General features: G+C 36.1%; 1 protein-coding gene across 1 annotated transcript in view; it reads right to left on the bottom strand.

Annotated features, from left to right (window-relative positions):
- The window catches only part of COL14A1 (collagen type XIV alpha 1 chain), a 243,649-nt gene that overhangs the window by 190,661 nt on the left and 27,952 nt on the right, over positions 1-25,036 (bottom strand). Inside the window, exons 3-5 of the mRNA XM_003256159.3 lie at positions 23,192-23,308; positions 19,071-19,214; positions 13,434-13,520 (exon numbers count right to left, since the gene is read on the bottom strand). Coding sequence (XP_003256207.1) covers positions 13,434-13,520; positions 19,071-19,214; positions 23,192-23,308 — 348 coding nt within the window. The remainder of the gene's footprint in view (positions 1-13,433; positions 13,521-19,070; positions 19,215-23,191; positions 23,309-25,036) is intronic.

Raw genomic sequence — 25,036 nt, 5'->3', positions numbered from 1 at the left:
CTTTCTCTTGCATGATTGCCCTAGCCAGAAATTCCAATACCATTCAGGACATAGCCATGGGCAAAGACTTCATGACTAAAACACCAAAAGCAATGGCAACAAAGCCAAAATTGACAAATGGGATCTAATTAAACTAAAGAGCTTCTCCACAGCAAAAGAAACTATTATCAGAGTGAACAGGCAACAGGCAACCTACTGAATGGGAGAAAAATTTTGCAATCTATCCATCTGACAAAGGGCTAATGTCCAGAATCTACAAGGAACTTAAACAAATTTACAAAAAAAAAAAAATCAAAAATGGGAGAAGGATATAAACAGACACTTTTGGAAAGAATATGTGTTTTTCCTATCAGTCTCTTAATTATTTCCAATCAGGTTCTGCATTCTTGTGCAAAACTCCAAAAATGATTAAAGAAAGCTGTTTGGACAACGATAGAGAAATAGGCATTAATGCAAATGTGCCAATATTATGCTCAAAGGAAAATACCACTTTTTTTGGTGAGTTCATTTTGCATTATTAAAGAAACATGTATAGTAGATTGGAAACAAGTATTTACCTGCACAGCCACTTCTGTTAAGGATCTTAACTCTGTGCATTTAAACTAAAATTGTAAAATATGTATAATATGTCTGATTGTATCTGAGCCACTGTCAATGCAGACTCTTATAAAAGAAAATTGTAGATGTCAGGGAAAACAAAGAGCGGTATAGTTCAATGTGGATCATGAGAGTACCACGACTTGCAGAAGGGGCTTATGCTAAGGGTTGCATAAACGACCTGTTTGGAGTGGAGCGGGGGCATCTTTTGTCTCCAGTGGGCCACACTAATGCATGCCACTCCACCTCCTAGGAGCCGTAACTGTGTCCTGGATTGTCACCATCGTTTATAACGTACTTCTTAAGACAATTCTCTCACATAACCAGCACTCTCACAAAGTCCTCACTGCCCTGGCACACACCTCATGGAAACCCTCATCTGAAAGAGGAAGACACCTATTTTCCACAAACCTCCTAAAAGTTCTTGCCCTACCCCAAGTCCTCATCACTACAATAAACCCTCTGAGATAGCGCCTGCCTGAAAGTGGACACAGAAAGAACTCCTCCGTAAACATATGTTCAAACATATCTTCAGTGAGGAAGGAAATGGACTGCTTATGAATCTTCCTTCTCCAAATGTGTATTGGTATTTATTAGAACATGTGCCAATAGTAGCCTCATTCTTCCATTGTCTACTTCTTAGTTTTAATTTGTTTCACTCAATCCTAGGTTTTGGAAAGGAAAGAGGAAGGTGCATTAGGGGAAAGAATACAGCAGTTGAGACACTTTAGAAATACATAGCTACAGCTAATAAATTCTGACGCCAAACTCTAATCCACAAATGCTTCCATAGACTTCACCTTAAACAACATTTAACATAAAAAAAAAAAAAAAAAAAAAAAAAAAAAAAAAAAAAAAAAAAAAAAAAAAAAAAAAAAAAAAAAAAAAAAAAAAAAAAAAAAAAAACATTGTCAAGCATCAAGTGGCAAAAAAAAAAAAAAAAAGCCAATCCAAACCCGCAAACTTCCTTGTAAAATTCTCCCTTAAAAATATTAACAAACCTGTTTTTACAAAAAGAAACACACAAAGGATAAGATGGAAACTAACACATTTGATTATATAGAAGGGGCAAGTAAAGCTGGATGGCAGGAATAGCAGACGTGATACTTCTTTTTCAGTGTCATCCTTTTGTAGACTTTTCAACTTCTGGAAATGCACCAATGTCTTACATACTGACAGATTAACTTAACTGTATTAAAATAAATAACAAAACCACAGTGAATAGGGAAGAAAAGAACTAATCCGAGGTCCTTTTGAACACAGATATGATATACCTTAGACTAAAAGCAAACATTGAACTCAAGTTAATAGATTTGTTTGTCTTTTTGCAGTACGCACAGATTAGCAGTTCTAAAACTATTTCTATGATTGACCATATGAGTAGATATATTTAGAATACTGGCAGCCATGTTTCTCACTCTCTTGAAAGGGGAGTTATAAATATTAGAAGAATGAGGGTTAAAATAAACCCTGTGGTATGGGCAAAAGATAGATATAAGATGCAGTAAAATAGATAGATACATGATAGATAGATAGATAGATAGATAGATAGATAGATAGATAGATAGATTGCTAGAGAGCAAGAGAATGAGAGAATGAGAGACAGATGGAGAGATAATGGTATGACACTCCAGAAGCAATAGGCACAGCTAATACCCACATTTTGGTTTCAAAATACTATTCTCCACAAAAAGAAGCCAGGACTCCTGGAAGAAATGGTTCATTTTAGGGCCAGGTAGAAAAAATACAAGAGCTCAGAATGTAAAGTTTGTGCCAGAAAGTAAGAAATAACTTAAGGAATGATGGGAACATATTTAAAAGACATAAGAGACAGCATGAAATAGCTCCCACCTAGCAAATCTGGAACAATTTGAGCATCATAATAAATAATGATAGTAACGGATTATAATCCACTCAAATAAACTAAGAATACATTTATGCAGGCAACAAACATGAATAAAAAAGCTCATCATCACTGGTTATTAGAGAAACTCAAATCAAAACCACAATGAGATATCATTTCATGCCAGTTAGAATGGCAATCATTAAAAAGTCAGGAAACAACAGATGCTAGAGAGGATGTGGAAAAATAGCAACACTTTCACACTGCGGGTGACAGTGTAAATTAGTTCAACCATTGTGGAAGACAGTGTGGCATTTCCTCAAGGATCTAGAACTAGAAATACCATTTGACCCAGCAATCCCATTACTGGGTATATACCCAAAGGGTTATAAATCATTCCACTATAAAGACACATGCACACATATGTTTATTGCAGCACTGTTCACAATAGCAAAGACTTGGAACCAACCCAAATTCCTATCAATGACAGACTGGATAAAGAAAATGTGGCACATATACACCATGGAACACTATGCAGCCATAAAAAAGAATGAGTTCATGTCCTTTGCAGGGACATGGATAAAGCTGGAAACCATCATTCTCAGCAAAGTAACACAGGAACAGAAAAACAAACACCGCATGTTGTCACTCATAAGTGAGAGTTGAACAATGAGAACACATGGACATAGGAAGGGGAACATCACACACCAGGGCCTGTCAGAGGATGGGGGGCTAGGGGAGGGATAGCATTAGGAGAAATACCTAATGTAGATGATGGGTGCAGCAAACCACCATGCCATGTGTATACCTACGTAACAAAACTGTACGTTCTGCACATGTATCCCAGAACTTAAATTAAACTAAAAACAAACAAACAAAAAAAAACAGAGGTTTTATTTAATACTCCAGAGAACTGAAGAACAAATAACTGCATGCACAGTGAGATCTCCATCATTTAGAAATGGGTTCAATAAGTCCTTTTCTTCTTATTTGGCTCTTTTCTTCCTATGTGTTCCCCATTTATCTTTTGAAATTTTAGTGTCCTACAGTTTTACCAACATGATTATGGGTGTGGCTATCTTTTTTGTTTATGCTCTTCAGAACCCTTTATGTTCATTTAGTCCCTTTTCTAATCTACCTATTTTCCTTGTCATGGTTTTTCATTCTTTTCATCTCTTCTTTCAAATATTTCTGACATTAGTAATCATATTGTTATTTGTACATATATAGTCTTTTTTTATATATATATATAGTCTTTTTTTTTTTTTTGAGGCAAAGTCTCGCTCTGTCACCCAGACTGGAGTGCAGTAGCAGAATCTCAGCTCACTACAACTTCCACCTCCCAGGTTCAAGCAATTCTCCTGCCTCAGCCTCCACAGTAGCTGAGATTACAGATGTGCGCCACCACTCCTGGCTAATTTCTGTATTTTTACCAGAGCTGAGGTTTTGCCATGTTGGCCAGGCTGGTCTTGAACTCATGGCCTCAAGTGATCCACCCTCCTCAGCCTCCCAAAGTGCTGGGATTACAGTCATGAGTCACTGCACTAGGCCCTTATTATATAGTCTTTATGTAATGATTCCATAATTAAATTTCATAGAATTCTGAGGCCATCACTTTTGTGTCTTCTGACTCTTACTTACGGCACAGTTAATTTCTATGTTTTGAAATTGTGAATTGCGAACTCTCCTTTGGCCTTGTTTTATCAGGCCTTGGCTCAAATATGATTTTGTGTTTGCTTCTGCCAGTCATTCCACTGCTTTTACCAGCTGCAAGCCATTTTTATATCAATTTCTTGAGTGGGCAGGCCTCAGAGCACATAGTGAATGTAAATTTGAATACCTAAGCTGTGTGTGGCACAGGCCCAAGGTTATGCATTCTCAAGACTTTTCCCTCACTCAGGACACAAGCATATACAGAGTGGCTTCCTCAGGGACCCCTGTATGGATAAGGAGCAATTTTCTAGTTCACCTTGATGTTGTTGCTGGAACAGCATGTCAACCATCTAGATAATAATAATTGTAATAACAATGAGAATAAGGAGGAGAAAGTGGGAGGAAGAAAAGGAAAGGGAGGAGGAGGAAACTGGGAAAATGAAGAGGAAGAAGCACTAATAAAGCATACTCTATGATCCAGGTATCCTTCAAACCCCTTAATGCATAAATTCTAGCCCACACTTAACCCCAATGTCCTGTTTATGACTGAATCCAACTCCTTCCCCTTTAATCTTGGAGTGGAGTCAGGCTCTTGCCAGCATTAACGTACAAGACCCATCTAGTTCCCTGTACTTTAGCTACCTTCTCACGCCTACCTAATGGAAATTAAAACCCTAACGGTCCCATTTTTACCAAGTTGAACTCACAGTCCTGGGTTTGCCAGATCTAAGTCCCACAATAGCTAGTGGAAAGGTGTTAAAATTTCAAATCAATCTCTTGACTGTGAGCCAAGAACCATAAAAGTATTAATGGGAGGTGAGAGATCCCAGTAAGTGAAAATACACCTCGAAAATACTCATGTGCCCAGGCTACACTCAACCATAATGACTGCATAATTCAGAACTGGCCCTTCTCCAAGAGGAGGCATTGGGCTATGTGTTGAGCCCTGCTAGACTATGTAAGCTCCATGATGGTAGAATTCTGCCTCCCATGCTCACCACTTAATCCCCAGAAACTAATTCAGTGCTTGACACTAGGGGATAATTACCAGCTCTTCTATGCATTCATTATTAAATCAATAATATAAACCATTGGCCCATGACGATCTTAGCTCTTGCAAAATATACATGCTATTATTAATAGCAAATACTATGCTATTTATATATGTATTTAAACTATTTTGTGCATGTAGTAAGTGCTATATATAAAATATGTGGCACTTACTATGTACTAGGCATTTCACACATGTTAACTCAATCCTCACAACTAACTCTGGAGAGTTCTCATGTTTCAGGTAAAAAAGAATCAAATATGGGAGTATAAGAGGTAGAAATGTTCAAAGGTAAGTATGTGTATATATGTATTTTTTTATGAGTACAGCCTATGCAATTATGAAATAGCAAAATAGAACAGTTGTCCTCGGAAAAACATTTCATTACTTGGTTTAGTGAAGGATTGTGTGCCAACACATTCAAAAATTTTAAACATTCTAAGACAAAGATAAGCAAACTTTTTCTGAAAAGATCAAAACAGAAAATATTTTAGTCTTTGCAGGCCATATGATCTCTGTTGCAAATACTCAACTCTGATATTGTGGGAAGGCAGCCATAGACAATATGTAAAGGAATGAGCATAGCTGTGTTCCAATAAAACCTTATTTTAAAAAATAGAAGACTGAATTTCGCCCATGGGCCATAGTTTGCTGACTTCTGGAAAGAATAATTTAAGCTCATCTCATTTTTCCCCCAGAAAAATGAGAACACTGAGAGTCACCCCTTATATCACTGTAGAGACTACAGTATTTTTAAAAATCCATTAAAAACAAAACAAAGAAGGCTGGTGATCTTAATTTTAAAAATCACTGAAAAAGAAGGAAAAAAAAAACCCTATGTGTTTTTCCTATCAGTCTCTTATTTATTTCAAATCAGGTTCTGCATTATTGTGCAAAACTCCAAAAATGATTAAAGAAAGCTGTTTGGACAACGATAGAGAAATAGGCATTAATGCAAATGTGCCAAAATTATGCTCAAAGGAAAATACCACTTTTGTTTGTGAGTTCATTTTGCACTATTAAAGAAACATGTATAGTAGATTGGAAACAAGTAAGTAACTGCACAGCCACTTCTGCTAAGGATCTTAACTCTGTACATTTAAACTAAAATTGTAAAATATGTATAATATGTCTGATTGTATCTGAGCCACTGTCAATGCAGACTCTTATAAAAGAAAATTGTAGATGTCAGGGAAAACAAAGAGCGGTATAGTTCAATGTGGATCATGAGAGTATCACGATTTGGAGGAGGGGCTTATGCTAAGGGTTGCATAAACGACCTGTTTGGAGTGGAGCGGGGGCATCTTTTGTCTCCAGTGGGCCACACTAATGCATGCCACTCCACCTCCTAGGAGCCGTAACTGTGTCCTGGATTGTCACCATCGTTTATAACGTACTTCTTAAGACAATTCTCTCACATAACCAGCACCCTCACAAAGTCCTCACTGCCCTGGCACACACCTCATGGAAACCCTCATCTGAAAGAGGAAGACACCTATTTTCCACAAACCTCCTAAAAGTTCTTGCCCTACCCCAAGTCCTCATCACTACAATAAACCCTCTGAGATAGCGCCTGCCTGAAAGGGGACACAGAAAGAACTCCTCCGTAAACATATGTTCAAACATATCTTCAGTGAGGAAGGAAATGGACTGCTTATGAATCTTCCTTCTCCAAATGTGTATTGGTATTTATTAGAACATGTGCCAATAGTAGCCTCATTCTTCCATTGTCTACTTCTTAGTTTTAATTTGTTTCACTCAATCCTAGGTTTTGGAAAGGAAAGAGGAAGGTGCATTAGGGGAAAGAATACAGCAGCTGAGACACTTTAGAAATACATAGCTATAGCTAATAAATTCTGACGCCAAACTCTAATCCACAAATGCTTCCATAGACTTCACCTTAAACAACATTGTCTAAGCATCAAGTGGCAAAAAAAAAAAAAAAAGCCAATCCAAACCCGCAAACTTCCTTGTAAAATTCTCCCTTAAAAATATTAACAAACCTCTTTTTACAAAAAGAAACACACAAAGGATAAGATGGAAACTAACACATTTGATTATATAGGAGGGGCAAGTAAAGCTGGATGGCAGGAATAGCAGACGTGATACTTCTTTTTCAGTGTCATCCTTTTGTAGACTTTTCAACTTCTGGAAATGCACCAATGTTTTACATACTGACAGATTAACTTAACTGTATTAAAATAAATAACAAAACCACAGTGAATAGAGAAGAAAAGAACTAATCCGAGGTCCTTTTGAACACAGATATGATATACCTTAGACTAAAAGCAAACATTGAACTCAAGTTAATAGATTTGTTTGTCTTTTTGCAGTATGCACAGATTAGCAGTTCTAAAACTATTTCTGTGATTGACCATATGAGTAGATATATTTAGAATACTGGCAGCCATGTTTCTCACTCTCTTGAAAGGGGAGTTATAAATATTAGAAGAAGGAGGGCTAAAATAAACCCTGTGGTATGGGCAAAAGATAGATATAAGATACAGTAAAATAGATAGATGATAGATAGATAGATAGATAGATAGATAGATAGATAGAGACAGATAATAGAAAGATGATAAATGGATGATAGATAACAGATAGATGATTGATAGATGATAAATAAAAGATAGATAAATAGATAGACAGAGACAGATAATAGAAAGATGATAGATGGATGATAGATAACAGATAGATGATTGATAGATGATAAATAAAAGATAGATAGATAGATAGATGATTGATTGCTAGAGAGCAAGAGAATGAGAGAATGACAGACAGATGGAGAGATAATGGTATGACACTCCAGAAGCAATAGGCACAGCTAATACTCACATTTTGGTTTCAAAATACTATTCTCCACAAAAAGAAGCCAGGACTCATGGAAGAAATGGTTCATTTTAGGGCCAGGTAGAAAAAATACAAGAGCTCAGAATGTAAAGTTTGTGCCAGAAAGTAAGAAATAACTTAAGGAATGATGGGAACATATTTAAAAGACATAAGAGACAGCATGAAATAGTTCCCGCCTAGCAAATTTGGAACAATTTGAGCATCATAATAAATAATGATAGTAATGGATTATAATCCACTCAAATAAGAATCCACCAGTCCATACTCATATGAAAAGAAAAACAAATGTGGAAGAAGGGAAAAACCTTCTTTACAGTAGAATGCCAAATAATAAATGTAGAATGAAAAATGGGAGTTAGAAAAATTACCATTTGAGAAACATCATAATAGTTACTGACTCAGGCAAGAATCAATAGACGCTAAAACAAGTAGGTGACATTTTAATGAGAAACAGAATATTTACATGTCTCAAAATATCTCATCATAAGCTACTTACTTACTGCAAGGGAAAATATATATCTGTTAGATTTCACCTTAACCAGAAATTTATCAATCAAGACATTAAGCTGTAATAGTCATGCTGGAATGGGAGACAAGACCTTAATGCATTCAAGGTAGGAGGTTGTACTTGATAGTTCTTATGTAAAGGAGGCACCCTCACAGGGCTATATCCTTACAAATTGCTGGACTAGAAAAATAACTGCTTTCTAGCAAGGGAGATGACAAGGAAAGTGTTTACATTGGCCTAAGCTCTATGCAGGGGAAAACTGTCTCTCCTGTGAATTTGTAACCATGGACAAGCCCTGAGTATCTTAAGACAAGAAATTAACAAAGAGTGTTTCCAGGTTAGTAGCAACCAAAATGCGTCCTTCTGAAGGAGCACACCCTTAAGACATGCTGTGAAGAATTTCCACATGAGTCCACAAGCCAAAGTGACACATCATCCTAAGAAACCAGCCCCATGAATGAAAGTCGGTATAAACAAGTAACAAGAATTTAACCCAAACCGGCTGCGGTGGCTCATGCCTGTAATTCCAGCACTTTCGGAGACAGAGGCAGGTAGATCACCTGAGGTCATGAGTTCGAGACCAGCCTGGCCAACATGGTAAAACCCCATGTCTACTAAAAATACAAAAATTAGCTGGGCATGGTGGTGGGTACCTGTAATCCTAGCTACTCGGGAGGCTGAGGCAGGAGAATCATTAGAACCCAGGAGGCACAGGTTGCAGTGAGCCAAGATTGCACTACTGCACTCCAGTCTGGGCAACAGAGAGAGACTCCGTCTCAAACAAACAAACAAAAAAAAAAAAATGGAATTTAACCCTAAAATACTTTAATAATAGAATTATTGAATTCAGAATATAAAATGATCACGATTAAAATATCAGAATGATTAAAAAGTTAAAAAGGAACCAAGCACCATAAAAAATTCTAGCAACCTTGAAAAAGAAGCAAATGTAATTTCTAGGAATAAAAGAGTTCCCCATTGAAAAGAACAGGATAGATTAGAAAGGGGAAGAGATCTAGTGTCCTAAAAGACAGATATAAGGAACCCAAAATATTATTTGTAAAATCAGAGAGGTAGAAAATATTACTATTAAAAGACATAGGTCGTCCAAAGAAACTGTCATAAATCTAATTGAGGGAAAGAATATGAATATAAATTACTGAGAAAAATAATATTTAAAGAGTTAAAGGTTAAGAATTTTCTAATCCTGGTGAAAGATATAAATCTGAAATCTGGAAGCACAAAGAAATCTACATCTGGGCTGATGATAGTGAAGCAGCAGAACCCCAAAGATGAAAGACAGCAAGCCTGAAACGCAACCAGAGAGAAAAGAGAGGTCACCTACCAAGGAACAACCTTTAGACTGAAAACACACATGTCAACAAAGCAACAGGAGCCAGACGATAGTAAAATGTGTTTGAAATGATTGGAGACAACTCTCAATCTGGTACCCAGCTAATCTCTCAGAAGTGACTGCAGAGTGAAGATATTTTTGCATGAATAAAGGTAAGTTTACCACCACAGATCTTCTGTGAAGGAAAGTGGATACGTAGAGAAGGTCTGAGATGCAAGATGAAATGGTGAGCACAACAACTTCGTGGGCAAATCTGGACAAACACTGATTGTTAAAGAATATCTATAATAAATATATTCAATAATATATTTGTGAGGCAAAAAATAAGTTAATGGATTTGTCAAGAATGATGTGTAAGATGGGAGATTAATAGTTGAATTTAAAGCATTATTAAAGTATACATTCTGTATTATAGGGAAATAGTAAAGATATTGATTAGTATTAGACTATGTTAGCTTTTCCAGGTCAGTAAGTGCTAAAATGGATTTAAAGAAAAAAGAAACTTGGTCAATTTTAAGTAAGGTGTAAAGGGAGAAAAAAGATAAGAAAACTGTAGGGTAATAGCACAAAATAAATAGTAAGTCCAAAATTATCAGTAACATCAACACATTTAAGTAAACTAAAGCTATCAAGTAAAACACAATGATTGTAAGAGAATTTTTTAATGCAAATAAATCTTCTTTACAAATTACTCACCTGAACTTGAGACACAAAGAGAGTGAAAGTTAAAGAATAGAGAATCAATGCATTATGTGAGTACTAAATAAAATAAAGGTGGTATAGCTATATTAACATTAGATAAAATAGTCCTTGAGGCAAATATTGAATTACTAAGAATAAAAAGAATCATTACAAAATATGAAAAAGAAAAACTGACTAGAAAAATATAATAACTCTTATTTTGTATGTATCTAGCCTTTAGGTATTTAAAACAAAATTGCCAGAGTTACAAATAGAAATGGACAAATACCATCGAGGGAAATTAAAATGCACATTTTTCTCAAGGACACATGGAATGGTTTTAAAAACTGACCACATTTAAGTAATAAAATGCCTCAACAAATTTCAAAGAATATTCCTACACACCCCATTCTCTACCCACAATGCAATAATTAGACATCGATAATAAATATCTTCTTTTAAAATCTCCAGTTATTTAGAAATTAATAGCATATTTCTAAGTAATATGCTATTAATCAAGGAAGAAACCTAGTGAAATTTAGAAAATAGCATGAACTACAGCATAACAATACTACATATCAAAATCTATGTGAGAGCTCAAGCAGTACTTGAATATTTTTAAATGCATATAATAGAAAAGAAAAATTAAAAGTTAAGGGATAAACACTCAACTCAGGATGTTAGAAAAAAGAAAATACAATGAAGTAAGTATTAGATATAAAAACATTAAAAAGATATCAAGAGGAGCTATAAAAATATACATACACAGCAACTAAATAACTTGATTCCAAGGTATACACTCTAGAAAAATTCTACCACATGTACAGAAGGAGACATAAGCAAAGATATTTACAACAAATTAATTATAGCAAAATACTGGTAACATCAAGAGTGGAAGGGTTAAATACGTTGGAATATACTTATCCAGTGGCATTCTATTCTACACAGCAAAGAAAATGAATAAATTGGCTCTACATAAATCAACATAGATAACTTAAAAAAGTTTAACACTAGATTTAAAAAGTTGCAAAGGTATACATCCATTATAATAAACTGTATATAAAATTTGAACTTTGTATAATTAAATACGTTTTAAGCTTGCAAATATATATGAAGTAAAATGACAAAGACATATTGGAATGACAAAAACTGACTTCAGCTTAGTGGCAGCCTCTTACAAGAGAGGAAAGGGAATTTACAGGAATAAGTAATGAGTTTTAACTGTATGGTAATAGGTTTATTTACTTAATCTGGACAAACATGTTTATGACATTATTTTTATACATTTTATTAAATATATTAGATATATTTATATCTATTTAATATATTTAATAAGTTGTAATAAATATAAATATAAACCTGTATATCATTAGAAGAAAAATAGGAAAATGTTTCATATTAAAATATTAGAAAACAAAGAAATGCATCAAAATTCAGAGTAAAACATTTGTCAAGAATTTTTTTAATAGTATTAAGAATTATCAAAAAGATGAATAAAGTTGCAAGGCAAATTATACACCAAGAGAAAAATATTTGCAAAAATACAACAATATGTAGAATACGGTTTCATACTCAAAATATTTAGAAAGTTTTTATATGTTCATTAAAGAAATAAAGACAACACAAAACAAAAATGAACAGGAAAAATTACAAATGACTACTAAAGATATGAAAAAATGTTCAACCTCACTAGTAATCAAAAAGATGTAAATTACACAAATGAGATATAATTGGGGAATTTTTTCAATATTAAGGATTTCAAATGTTGTGAAGAACTTATGAAATAATCATTGTTACATATTGTCGGCAGAAGTACAAATTACTGAAAAAAAGTCGATATTGAGAGAGCCTGCCATCTATCAATTTGGCAGTCTAAAATTTGCTTATCCTTTAACCTTGCAGTTCCACAGTTAGAAATATGTTGTTACAGCATGTTTGTGATGGTGAAAATTGAACAACATTAAATGCCGATCAAAAGGGGAATAATTGGCTGGGTGCAGTGGCTCACACCTGTAATCCCAGCACTTTGGGATGTAGAGGCAGGTGGATCACCTGAGGTCAGGAATTCGAGACCAGCCTGGATAACATGGCAAAACCCTGTCTCTACAAAACATACAAAAATTAGCTGGGCATGGTGGCACGTGCCTTTAATCCCAGCTACTCAAGAAGTTGAGGCAGGAGAATCATTTGAACCCAGGAGGCGGAGATTGCAGTGAGCCGAGATTGTGACACTGCATTCCAGCCTGGGTGACAGAGTGAGATCCTGTCTCAAAAAAAAAAGGGGGTTGGGGGACTAATCAATAAATAATAATAGTCTATCCCATAGAATACTATCTGCTATTAAAAAGAATGCGGTAGACTAACAGTAATACCTAACATTATTCAATGGCAGGTAATGTTCTAAGTATTTTACACATACCAATGCATTTTATCCCAGAGAACTCTATGATCTGAATCCCATTCTCCACATTTTGCAGATAAGGAAATAGAGACATAGACATTTGGATAACTAGTATAAGATCACTCAAAGTGGTAAAGGTAGGCTTTGAATTTAGGCAGGCAAGTGGGAGAGCCCATGCAATTTACACTGGGTGATCCTGCCTCCTATATGAATTGGCATGGAAAGGTTTCCAAGTGAAAAGGTATGCAGAGAACAAGAAATAAGATACGCTGTACATACATGCACCATTCTGAGAAAGGTGCCTGAAAGGTCACATGCCAAAGGGTTGAGGGTCATCTTGTGTGGGAAAGGAAGGAAGAGTACAAAGAGGCCACAGGCGATCTTCATATTAGACCTGCACTTCTTAGATGGGACCAGCAACCCCACATGCGAGTATTGCCTGTGTAATTAAAACAACCCAACTCCCAACATGAGTTAATCAAAATCGTCTCTGACCTTCTGGTGAAGATGGTCTACTCCCATTTCCTCTGTCCACAACTTTGACTCTGGGCTTTGGATCCTTTCTTTTTTCTAAATCTTTAACTGGAAGAAAAGTAGAGATACAGCACCATGTTATATTAAAGTCTATAAGAAAATATTCAATGAGTTTTACTAAAACCCTTGAAAGCCCTAAAAGTATCTATAGAAAAGAGCTCCATGGTACAAACTCATCCCCAAATATTAGAACTGCTGGTTTTTTTTTTCTATACTTCGTCATAAGAAGACACAGAAACACTTAAGGAATTACGTTGGCTGAGTATGCACTATGGGCAGATGTGTCACATATATTTAATCCTTCATAACTGCTGTAAAATCAGCATAATTATCCCTAGCTTATACATGAGAGAATGAAGAACCAGAAAGCTAAAACCTATCTCATAAAACCAGTTAAGTGCTGGCACCGGGTTAAAGCCATATCTTCAAGTCTCTGGACTTAGCCTATGAGCTTGGTCCCCATTCTAGAAAGATCTTAACCATGAGTAGCCTCATTTGGAATTGCTCCATCAGCAAAAAAAAGAAGGTGAAGAGCCTTATAATAATTCCTTTTCAAACTTAAAAAAAAAGTTCTCTATTAATAAACGGTAGTTTTTTTATGGCTTTAATTAGAAAATGTTCAAGGACCAAAAAATGCCCCTTGGCCTTTTAATAAATTCATATCAACCTACACCATTAGCTTAACTTTCCACTGCATTCTCTCCTTAAAACTGCACAGCTGCTTTTCTGCCAAATAGCACCTTAGGCTGTTTGAAGCAGTCAAGAGCCTGCCAAATGTCAGTGGTTTCTGCACAAATAAAACACCCTGTGAAAATGCAGAAGTGAGCCAAGGTATTTCAATTAATTGCTACATTCATTTCATGGAAATCAGCAAATGTATTAAAGGGTAAGCTACATAGAGGAAGCAATGATTTCCTCTGAACCACCCTTGCTGCCTTCTCCAGGATATTGTTCCATTCATCCTGTCTTTATCATATCCTCCTCCTCTTTCTTTCCACTGTCTTCCATCCCTTTGCTGAAATGGTTTGAGATTTGTCATTTGCCAAGGTCATGTCACTCCAATTCTATTATTCCTTTTCTTAGAAACCTTCCTTGGCTTTCTGCTACCCAGAGATTAAATCCTAGGATATAAAACAAAATTTTAAAAGATTTTAAAAATAAAAATGTAAGATACCTTGATCCTGATATGTATAAATTTTTAAAAACTTCATTCACCGACTTCTTTATAAGCATTGGCACTTTGGAGCACCCCCACTACCACCACACACACACACACACACACTTAAATTCTTTTCTTTCTCAGTTTTTAGAATAGCTTTATCCTGGTTTTCTCCTTTTGACCACTCCTTTTCATTCTCATTCTTTGGGCTCTTTCTCTATTACTATTCATGAAACACAATCATATACTAAGGTTGCTTTGTGTCTCTCTACACCCCCCTGTAATTTTACCATCCCACAATTTAAATTCTCACCTTTTCATAGATAACTTCCAAATCTGTATCTTCAACCCCACCCACACATGGGCTGTCACCCCAAATTACCTGCATTTTCTAAAAAAAAAATATGTCTGCAACTTTAATATGAGAATGATCATGCTGAGTGATGCTGGAGGTAGAAATAGCTCTAGGAAAGACTAGTAATAAATTCAGAGGTAGAGACTTGGAGAAACTTCCCTTTTGAGTCAGACTTCCAAAGAAAGGCAGGAAGTTGCAGGCAAAGATTGACAAAACACATTTAAAAGAGAAAAAATTTTCCAACATAGAATGTGGTGAATTCTTATAAATTTTATGTTGCCTCAGCATCCATTTTAAATATAAGTTGGGCTTACTCGTACTAGAAACAGGCTCAGTCACCCTTGACACAGTTTCTAGTCCTACAACATACCCTAAAGCACTAGTTCCTAAATGCGGTTAATCCAGATATCTGCCTTAAACAACTGCTCCCTGCCCATCTTTCAAAGTCTAGTTCAAATGTCACCTTTCCAGTGGAGTTTCTGCCGGTCTCTACTCGGGAGTTACTCTTATTATTCATTATTCTCTCCTAGATCTATTTCTACCTTCTACTTCCCTATGGGAGAGCTGCATACAGCCTACCTCACTGGCCCCACTGACCCTCATTCTCTGCATGGACTATGCAGATATGCCACAATGACTGCCTCTCAGTCACAGTGTGACCTCCTGGAACTCATGCCTGCTTACTTTAAATCCCCCAATTAAAACTCTCCTCAGAGAAACCCGGGGATAATGCCCTAGACCCCAATAAAGACCTTGGCTTATGGGTACCCCCACTTCATGTGCTCCCTGACCTCCATGGGTGTGGCCTCCAGGCATACAATGTAACTCCCAGGACCTGTAAGTAATAAAACCTTTATTTCCATCTTGTGTCTCTCCTAATCATTGAAGAAGTACCCTCCATATTTAAAGGTCCTAAATTAAAACACAGAGCTATAAAAGCAGTCTATAAATAAACAAGAAAAAATAACAGACATTATGGAAGCTGATCCACTATGCCACTTATATATATAAGATATATATGTCTTCCTCATGTAGGGGCAAAAACAGTTGGAAAATAGATTGTTACAAGCAAAATGGTATTTCTTACGACAACAATAGCTACCATGCTCTACTACGTGGTGAAGTAAGCTCATCTGCACAGTAATAGGCATATTATCACCTTCATTTGCAGGTGAAGAAACCAAGGCTGGAAGTGGTTGAATTGCTTGTGGCAAATTTGGAATCATAATACCTATTAGATCAGATATTCCTTTCTGTCTTAAAAATTCAAAGATCATGTCTTATGTTTTACTGTATATCAAAATATGAACTCATAAAGAATGCAAATCCCTGCACTAAATGCAAACCTATAGCCACAAGGCTTTATCTTGATCACCACTTTCCTGGATCCAACCACGAAAGTTTTCTAGGAAGGGGAGACTAGGCTTTAGCTCCATCTCACAGAGAGCAAGAATATAACTGAAATGCAAAAGGGAAAAGAAAGCGATCCAAGCAATTTTCATTTTATTCTTACAAACTGCTATTTGGGCAGAACAAATCCCTCTATCCTGCCAATAAAAATAACACAGCTAAAAACATACACGCTTGCATATTATTTATCTAGCTAAAAGTTATGTTGTTTCTCTACAGTTATCTTAGCAGAGTTAAGCAAGATGGAAACAAATGAATTTCCTTTTATGTGTTTTGAAGAAGTAGCCTGGGAAGATTTATATGACTCTCTGTGTTTCTTCTGCTGTTCAATCGGTGGAATGTTTGAAATAATCAATTGTAAAACCTCAGACTAGAGAAAGATGAATCTTTTCTCCTTATCCCTTTTACTGCTTCTCACAAACTGTAACTGAAGGTATTTCAGCAACTCATGCAAGAATGTTGGAGGCCAGAAACTAAAGTACAGTGCCAGTAAAATGAGACAGAAGGCTGATTTAAACCAAAAATAACATAAAAACCTTTTCCAAAGCTCCCAGACAAAGTGAATCTCAAAAGAATGTAACATTTACAACATGTGTATGTCCTGCTGACAGGTGAATTTGCCAAATGTCTTTGTTCAGAAGTTTCAAGACGTAACTTAACCAAGTTGTGTTTTCTTTTAAATTTTTAAAATATTCACAAAATATTGGGTTGGTGCAAAAGTAATTGCGATTTTTCCAATTTAAAGTAATTGCAAAAACTGCAATTACTTTTGCACCAGCCTATATGTCTCACAAAACATTACCAAGAGGAGGAAGGGAAAAAAGGGAGGGAAGTGCTGTAAAAAATCTAGATAGAACATTGCTGCACACAAAGTTCCAGACCCACCACCTCACAGATTTATGGATTCATCTTATAGTAGGATTTTAAAAGCTATTGTTTAAAATTTAGAAAAAATTAATCTACTTGAAATGATGTCTGTGATTTGCTCAAAAAATAATAAGGAAAAGGGTTTGAAGGACAGAAAAAATAAGACTGGCCCTGAGCAGCTAATTGCTGAAGCCAGATGACAGCTACTTAGGGGTTCATAATACTATTCTGATGTTTTTTTATTATGCTTTAAATTGTCCTTAATAATAAATTGGGTTTTTAAAAAGAGTCTATTTTAGCAATGAAGTAACAGAAAGTTAACTAAGCTAGGCCTCTTCTGTTTGCATTCACAATACAAAATTTTCATCCTTCACATTTGAAACACCACTTTCAGGAAGAGAGTGTTGCTGTAGTCTCTGGTCACTAGAATATAAGATCCGCAGGGGCAGGGATTTGTCAAGTGCCCAAGTGCCTAGAAAACAGTCTGGCACTTAGTAGGCATGTGGCATACATTTGTTCAACAGAAAAAAAAAAAGAATGAATGAATGTCTCCTGAGAGACAGAAGAATCAGGGCCTGTGTGGATCTTTATTTTTTATTTTATTTTTTGTTTTTGAGACAGAGTTTTGCTCTTGTTGCCCAGGCTGGAGGGCGATGGCGCAATCTCGGCTAACCGCAACCTCCACCTTCTGGGTTCAAGCGATTCTCCTGCCTCAGCCTCCCAAGTAGCTTGGATTACAGGTGTGCGCCACCATGCCCGGCTAATTTCGTATTTTTAGTAGAGACAGGGTTCCTCCATGTTGGTCAGGCTGGTCTCGAACTCCTGACCTCAAGTGATCCGCCCGCCTTGACCTCCCAAAGTGCTGGGATTACAGGCATGAGCCAATGGGCCCAGCCTGTGTGGACCATTTTTAAACTCAATCTAAGGAAATGCTTCCTAAGGAACTGTGTGGACATTGATTGGACCATCGCAGAGCTTTCGTTCCCGCTTAGAATGTCCTCTGCACACCCTATCCTTTCTACAAATGCCCAATTTACTATTTGAGAACTGGCTCAAACATGAAGCTTTCCCATGCTTATCCTCTCCACAGCCCATTACTGGGGCAGAGAGAGTACCTCTCTTCACAGGGTCCTATATGTACTCTCTCCAATATTTATCACATTGTATTTGTTGACAAATCAGCTTATTATGGAGACTGGCATAGAACAGTCCCTATGTCAACTGATTAACAATTGGAAAGAATTAAATTCCCTGTTGTGTAGGCTGTTTTAGTAGAGGCTGGACTGGCACTTTCTGGGGATCCTACAGAGGAGATGCAGGCATTATCCATTCAGACATTCATATTTATAGAGCGCCCATTATATGCCAGGCCTATAATATGCAACTGTGATACAATGAGAAATAAAAATCATTGAGTTACAGTCTTTGCAAAACTTGCAGGCTTCTAGGGGTCACAGAGAAGTAAATAAGCAATTACAACATGGTGTTATAGTACCAGAAGGGAAGCTCTAGATGCTAAGAAGTCACATAGGAGAGATGTCTGGGTAAGGTTCAGGAGCCAATGTTAAGAAGTTCATTGGAAACTAAAGCATAAAAGATAAGTAGGAATACAGCAAAATGGGGAAAGGGAAGGCTAGGAAAGTATTAGAGATCAGAGGAATTCATTGAAGGTAAGACTGAAGGTCTTCTAGGATCTCTATAAATCTGAAAAATCTAGAATTTTAAGTTGTGGAATATATATCACAGACTCAAATCCAAGGCTGGGACAGAGTCCTGCAGAGGTACTTTGAGAACTGTAAATACATACTTCTGAATTGGCCTTGAGCTGGCTTGCTTTCTTTATCTTTATGGTATGCAATAATTTGAACTGTGTAATTCTGGTCTGGCATAAGGCCTTGAATAATTGCTTTAGTTGCAGTGTTCTGGAGATTCAGCTGGTTAGTTTTTCCACCTATAATAAAAGAGAAAAATAAATCAGTTCTAAGAAATAAGGTTCACTGTGTACATTAAGAAACTTTATTAGTTAGCAATCACGGTGTTAAACAGTGAAGGCATTTTTTGAAATGTGTTTTATTGTATATATTTTAAAGTGTATATATTTTGAGTGTACATCACTTTTTTTTACATATATCAAGAGGTAAAGACATTTAAAAATACATACAATGGTGCATATGTGTATTGCACCTAATTATAATATAGTTTCCATCTTCCTTTTTAGCTGTACTCTTTTTACATTAGATAACTAACAATTGTCGAAATTACAGAAAACCAAATTCACAAAAATATTTCATCATAACACACTACTGCTTTTATATAGTAGGAAAAGCCATAGTACAAGATTACAAGACAGCAAGCCCTCAGCATCAGATATACTCTTCGAGGAAAGAATTTCACTTAAAAGTGAAGGAGGAGGCCAGGTGCAGAGGCTCACACCTATAATCCCAGCACTTTAGGAGGCCGAGGTGGGTGGATCACCTGAGGTCAGGGGTTTGATACCAGCCTGGCCAACGTGGTGAAACCCCGTCTCTACTGAAAACACAAAAAATTAACCAGCCGTGATGGTGTTCATCTGTAGTCCCAGCTACTCGGGAGGCTGAGGCAGGAGAATCGCTTGAACTGAGGAGGCGGAGGTTGCAGTGAGCCGATATCTCGCCACTGCACTCCAGCCTGGGTGAGAGACCGAGACTCCGCCTCAAAAAAAAAAAAATGTGAGGGGGGAGATATGGGCAGGCCGAAGGTAATTATTTACACTGGAAATTTTCTACGGCCTCTCTAAAGTGAGTCAAAGCATGCTTGAAACATGAGCAATTTAATTATCTTAAATCTGACGACAAATGGCTCAGAATGCCGAAGGAACCACTCATTGACTGGCTACTTAAAAGTTGGCTTGGTTCATGAAAAGATTTCAAAATCCCATTACCTCTCCAACAAATTAGACTGATATCTAAGGCTTTCTTGAAAGTGCTGATGATTAAATACTCAACTCTTATGCAGAATTCCAAAGTTTACTTTTCTTCTCTAATTTTTGCCTGCAATTACTGTGTCTGAGAAAAGGAAAATTAATTTAAAACTTCTATCTCTCTAGCAGTACCAGCAAGAAAAGACTGAAATTTGCTGAATTAGTCAAACATAATACAGATTAATCATATGCCAATAAAATTAATATTTTTAAATCTGAAATTTGATGCTGCTGTTATCTGTGCTGCCTGCTCCTGGAGGGCAAAATGGAGTCTTTCTCTTGCCAAAACCCATTTCCTATGTGCATTTATGTTCAAGATGTTAAATCTGGCTTTAGGAACTTCTGTCACTTAAAACTCATCTACTACAAAGTGCACCTAATATATCTTTCACAATGTGTGTTTCACTAAAAAAAAGTTTCTCAAAAAACAAACCCTGTATATTAGAGTCCCTCTTTAAGAGTTATGGAGTGTATTATTTTATTAAAGGCGTTGAGATTCCTGAAACAAATGAAAAAAGCTTTAAACTCTGTTAAAACCAGCATTTCCCAAATTTATTTGACCATTAAACTATTTAGCTGCATAACAGCTATTAGCATCCTACAGAATACCATGGAACACGCTTTCAGAAAGGCTGGCATAAACAATAGTTGCACCTTATCTCATAGTGTTGAAACAGCTATAAAAATTTTACGGCTAAATGTATTTATTACTCTTTATTTACTATGTTTAATCAAATAGATACCAGATTGTCAAGACTGATTGTCTTGGGTTGCTGCAGTAAGGACACTGTGGAAAATAAACCTAGCATTTATGAAGAAATAATTTGCTTTCATTCCCAATTTTTATTTTGTCATGGGAGATGTCTAAGCAAGAACTAGATATCTACTTCTTGGGTGCACTCTTCAAGAGAAGATTGAAGGATTCAGATGAAGGTTTGTTTCAGAGGCTACCCAAGTCACTCTACAATTCTATGATTCCTCAGTAACGCTTGGGAGTACTTAATAGCTTGGTATTATCAGCAATTAATCAGAAAAAGTTAAGCTACCAATCACTTGAAGGAAAAAAATTACCTTTCAAGATCAGACATGAGGGATTCTCAGAGGTACCAAAAAATAGTAACTTGTATTTTGATCTTTAGAATCATAAATGTTCAAGAATCTTTTAAATTTAAATTTCCCATGATAGCTTATTTTAAAAAAAAAGCTATATTTTTAAAAATCAAAGAAATTTCAAAATTGAGTCACACTCCAAAATGAAAACTCTGAACCAGGTTTGAGAATATTGTTTTCCATAAGCAAGTCACTTCTGTACGCCACCATGGGAAAAGTGGACATCTGGCATTGCTCAACCAGAAGTCATTCTAATGAGTCTATGGATAATATTTCTTAATGAAAGATATGTCAGGCCGGGCATGACAGCACACACCTGTAATCCCAGCACTTTGGGAGGCTGAGGCAGGTGGATCACCTGAGGTCAGGAATTCAAGGCCAGTCTGGCCAACATGGTGAAATCCCATCTCTACTAAACATACAAAAATTAGCCAAGCGTGGTGGTGGGCGCCTGTAATCCCAGCTACTCGGGGGGCTGAGACAGGAGAACCACTTGAATCTAGAAAGCAGAGGTTGCAGTGAGCCAAGTTCGCACCTCTGCACTCCAGCCTGGGCAACAAAGAGCGAAACTCAGTTTCAAAAAATTTAAAAAATTAAAAAATAAATAAAATATATGGCCTTTTGGTGACCAAGCAAGAACCAGGTGTTTCATCTGCTTGTCTTGTTTGAATGTTTACATCAACTGTTGAGTCAGACGTCCACATTAATGAACAATACAGCATCTGTCTCCTTCACTGTATCTTTTAGGAAAAGATCTACCACTGAAAGGACTATAGCTCCATATAACCCTCTTTATCACCAATAAAAAGAAAAAATAATTATTATATTTACATAAATATATATTATACAAATATGTATTATTAAGTACTTACTATGTACTGTGTGAAAATAGATCCTTGGAAAAGTAATGGGACCTGAGAGCATCTTTATGACAATCATAGGTAACATTTACTGAGCACTTACTATATGGCACCACTGTTCTATGGGCTTTATATTTATTTTAGTCTTCACAACCAGTACTTCCCAAATTTAATGTGCATAGGAATCACCTGGGGATCTTTTTAAAATTCAGACGCTGGTTGAAGAGGTCGAGGGTAGAGCCCAGTATTCTGCATTTCTAACAAGCTCTCAGGTAATGCCAATGCTGCTGATCCCAGATCAACCTTGAGTTGCAAATTCATAGAAAACTCCATAGGGTGGGTACAAATATTGTTTGCTCATTGTATAGACGAAACTTGAGGCACTGAGTGATTAACTTGCCTGAATCACACTACTTATAAGTGACAGAATCGAGTTTTGAACTCAAGCAATCCAGTTGTTGATCCCATCTTCGTCTTCATAACAACCATGTAGCAGAGGCAATTTCCCTACATGGTCTGTATTATCTTAGCTTATTATATTCATATAATAAAAACATAAAATATGAGAAAGAAAAATTCAACCAAATGATGTTGAAAGATAATTATTTAAAGACACGTAATTTAAAGCTTCTTTAAATAATAAAGTATCTTTAAGCATCATTTAAGTATCCTCTTTAAAATAAAGATGCTTAATTTAAAGCATCCTTAAATAACTATTCATGATCAAAAAATGTGTTCAACTTATGTTTTTCCTGCCTTATCACTTATTTTCACAATGTCCACTTGGCCTTTACAATTTTAATGTATAATGCTGAATATTATTCTATTGAGTTAATTAATAATAGTTTATTCAACTAGTCAAAACTATTGGACACTCAAAGATTAAACAAACCAAAAGCTTTCAAAAAATCCTAACGCAATGCTTGGCACTACATGTTTTTAGTTGCCTATGCATGAAAAGTTGCTAATACTCTACAAAACACAGTCAATTGTTTTTACCTGAAGCTGGAGTCACAAGAAGTTTGTAACCACCAAATTTCCCTCTTGGAGCCTTCCATGAAATCTGTATACTGTCATGAGATATTACATTATATCTTAACCTTGTGGGTGGAGCCACTGAAAAGGAAAAACAAAAATGATGTAAACATTGTAACATTTAAGCTTCTATTTGTTAAATCAGAAAGTCAAAGTAGTATAATAAAAATACACACAAAAGACTTCATCAGCCTCAAAATACATAATATATATACATCTGTTTTTTGACATGGAATCTCACTCTGTTGCCCAGGCTGGAGTGCAGTGGCACGATCTCAGCTCACTACAACCTCTGCCTCTTGGGTTCAAGCAATTCTCTGCCTCAGCCTCCCGAGTAGCTGAGATTACAGGCACGTGCCACTACACCCAGCTAATTTTCTTGTATTTTTAGTAGAGACAGGGTTTCACCATCTTGGCCAGGCTGGTCTTCAACTCCTGACTTCATGATCCACCCGCCTCGGCCTCCCAAAGTGCTGGGATTACAGACATAAGCCACCGCGCCTGGCCATAATATATATTATTTTTTACAACCCACTAATGAACTGATCAGTTTGCAAGATAACACAAACCTAAGGGCATTTGTTTCTTACCCAAGGGATATCCATTTGTCAAACAGTAGTGACCTTATGACAAAGAACTAAGACCAAATGTTAGAATGTAATACTCTAGCCTAGTTTAATAATTGAAGCCAATTTTGTAAAATGCTTTCATTATGTTACAAGGATAAATTTTTCTCCTTGAAACATGTAAGCTTCTATAATCTACTCTACTGAGACCTGTTGTTTGTCCTTAGGGTTTTCACTTTGGTAATTCAATATTTTTGATTATATGATAATTTGAGAGGGCTATTATGGATATATTATGGTAATAAGATATTCATTTAAAAACATTTGAGAAAATGATTATAAAGGCATTCAGGACCAAGTAAAAGATAATTGTGTTTTATAAACTTGGATCCAGTTTTCAAGGATAGCTGATTTATACCTGTCAGAAAGATACAAAGCACATGGTCATGAATCAGCCCAGAATGTTTTATCTTTTCTGACAGTTTACAAAAATGAGTAGATCTGTATTACTTTTTGTGTAGGTCATTCAAACTTCAAAACACATTTCTGGAACACTAATGTTCCAGTATTTCAAAAAAGCTAAGAATGTTTTTATTACATACTCTCTAAATTACTTTGTTAGAAAAGTTAATACTTCATAGAAAAGTTAGCCTTTTTTATCCACTTTTAAGCCCAGTCTCTCTTTCTCATTTTCAAAAACGGAGTGTAGAGAAAAGAAACAAACATTCTCCTACACAGGCATGGAGTATAACATGGCATTGGATGATAGTTTCATTCCCGGTTCTACCACTTAGCTAATAACCTTGAGCAGGTTATTGTTTCTTCCAAAATCTGAGTTTCTTTATTTTTAGAAAAGGTGATGGCAATACTTTTTGCAAAGGAGAGATGACAACTTTAAACAGGATAATGGATATCATGAATATAATGCATTATAATAGGGGGGTCAATAAATATTTGTTCCCTTTCCCCTACTTCATGTAATGATTCAGCTTAAAAGCTCACTTAATCTTCAAAACATACATTGCTATTCCAATTTTATAGATAAAGGAACCAAGGTGCAACTAAGGCACTTGCCCAAGTTCACATACTGATGAAGGACAATCTCTGACCCCAGATGAAATGCACTGTTTCTTTGAAAGATGATTCATATTAAGAAGTCACCCTCGGCCAGGCATGCTGGCTCATGCCTGTTATCCCAGCACTTTGGGAGGCCAAGACGGGTGGAGCACCTGAGATCAGGAGT

This window comes from Nomascus leucogenys, chromosome 16, assembly GCF_006542625.1.
Source record: "Nomascus leucogenys isolate Asia chromosome 16, Asia_NLE_v1, whole genome shotgun sequence".
Taxonomy (NCBI): Eukaryota; Metazoa; Chordata; class Mammalia; order Primates; family Hylobatidae; genus Nomascus; species Nomascus leucogenys.
This window is presented reverse-complemented; position numbering and strand designations above follow the sequence as displayed.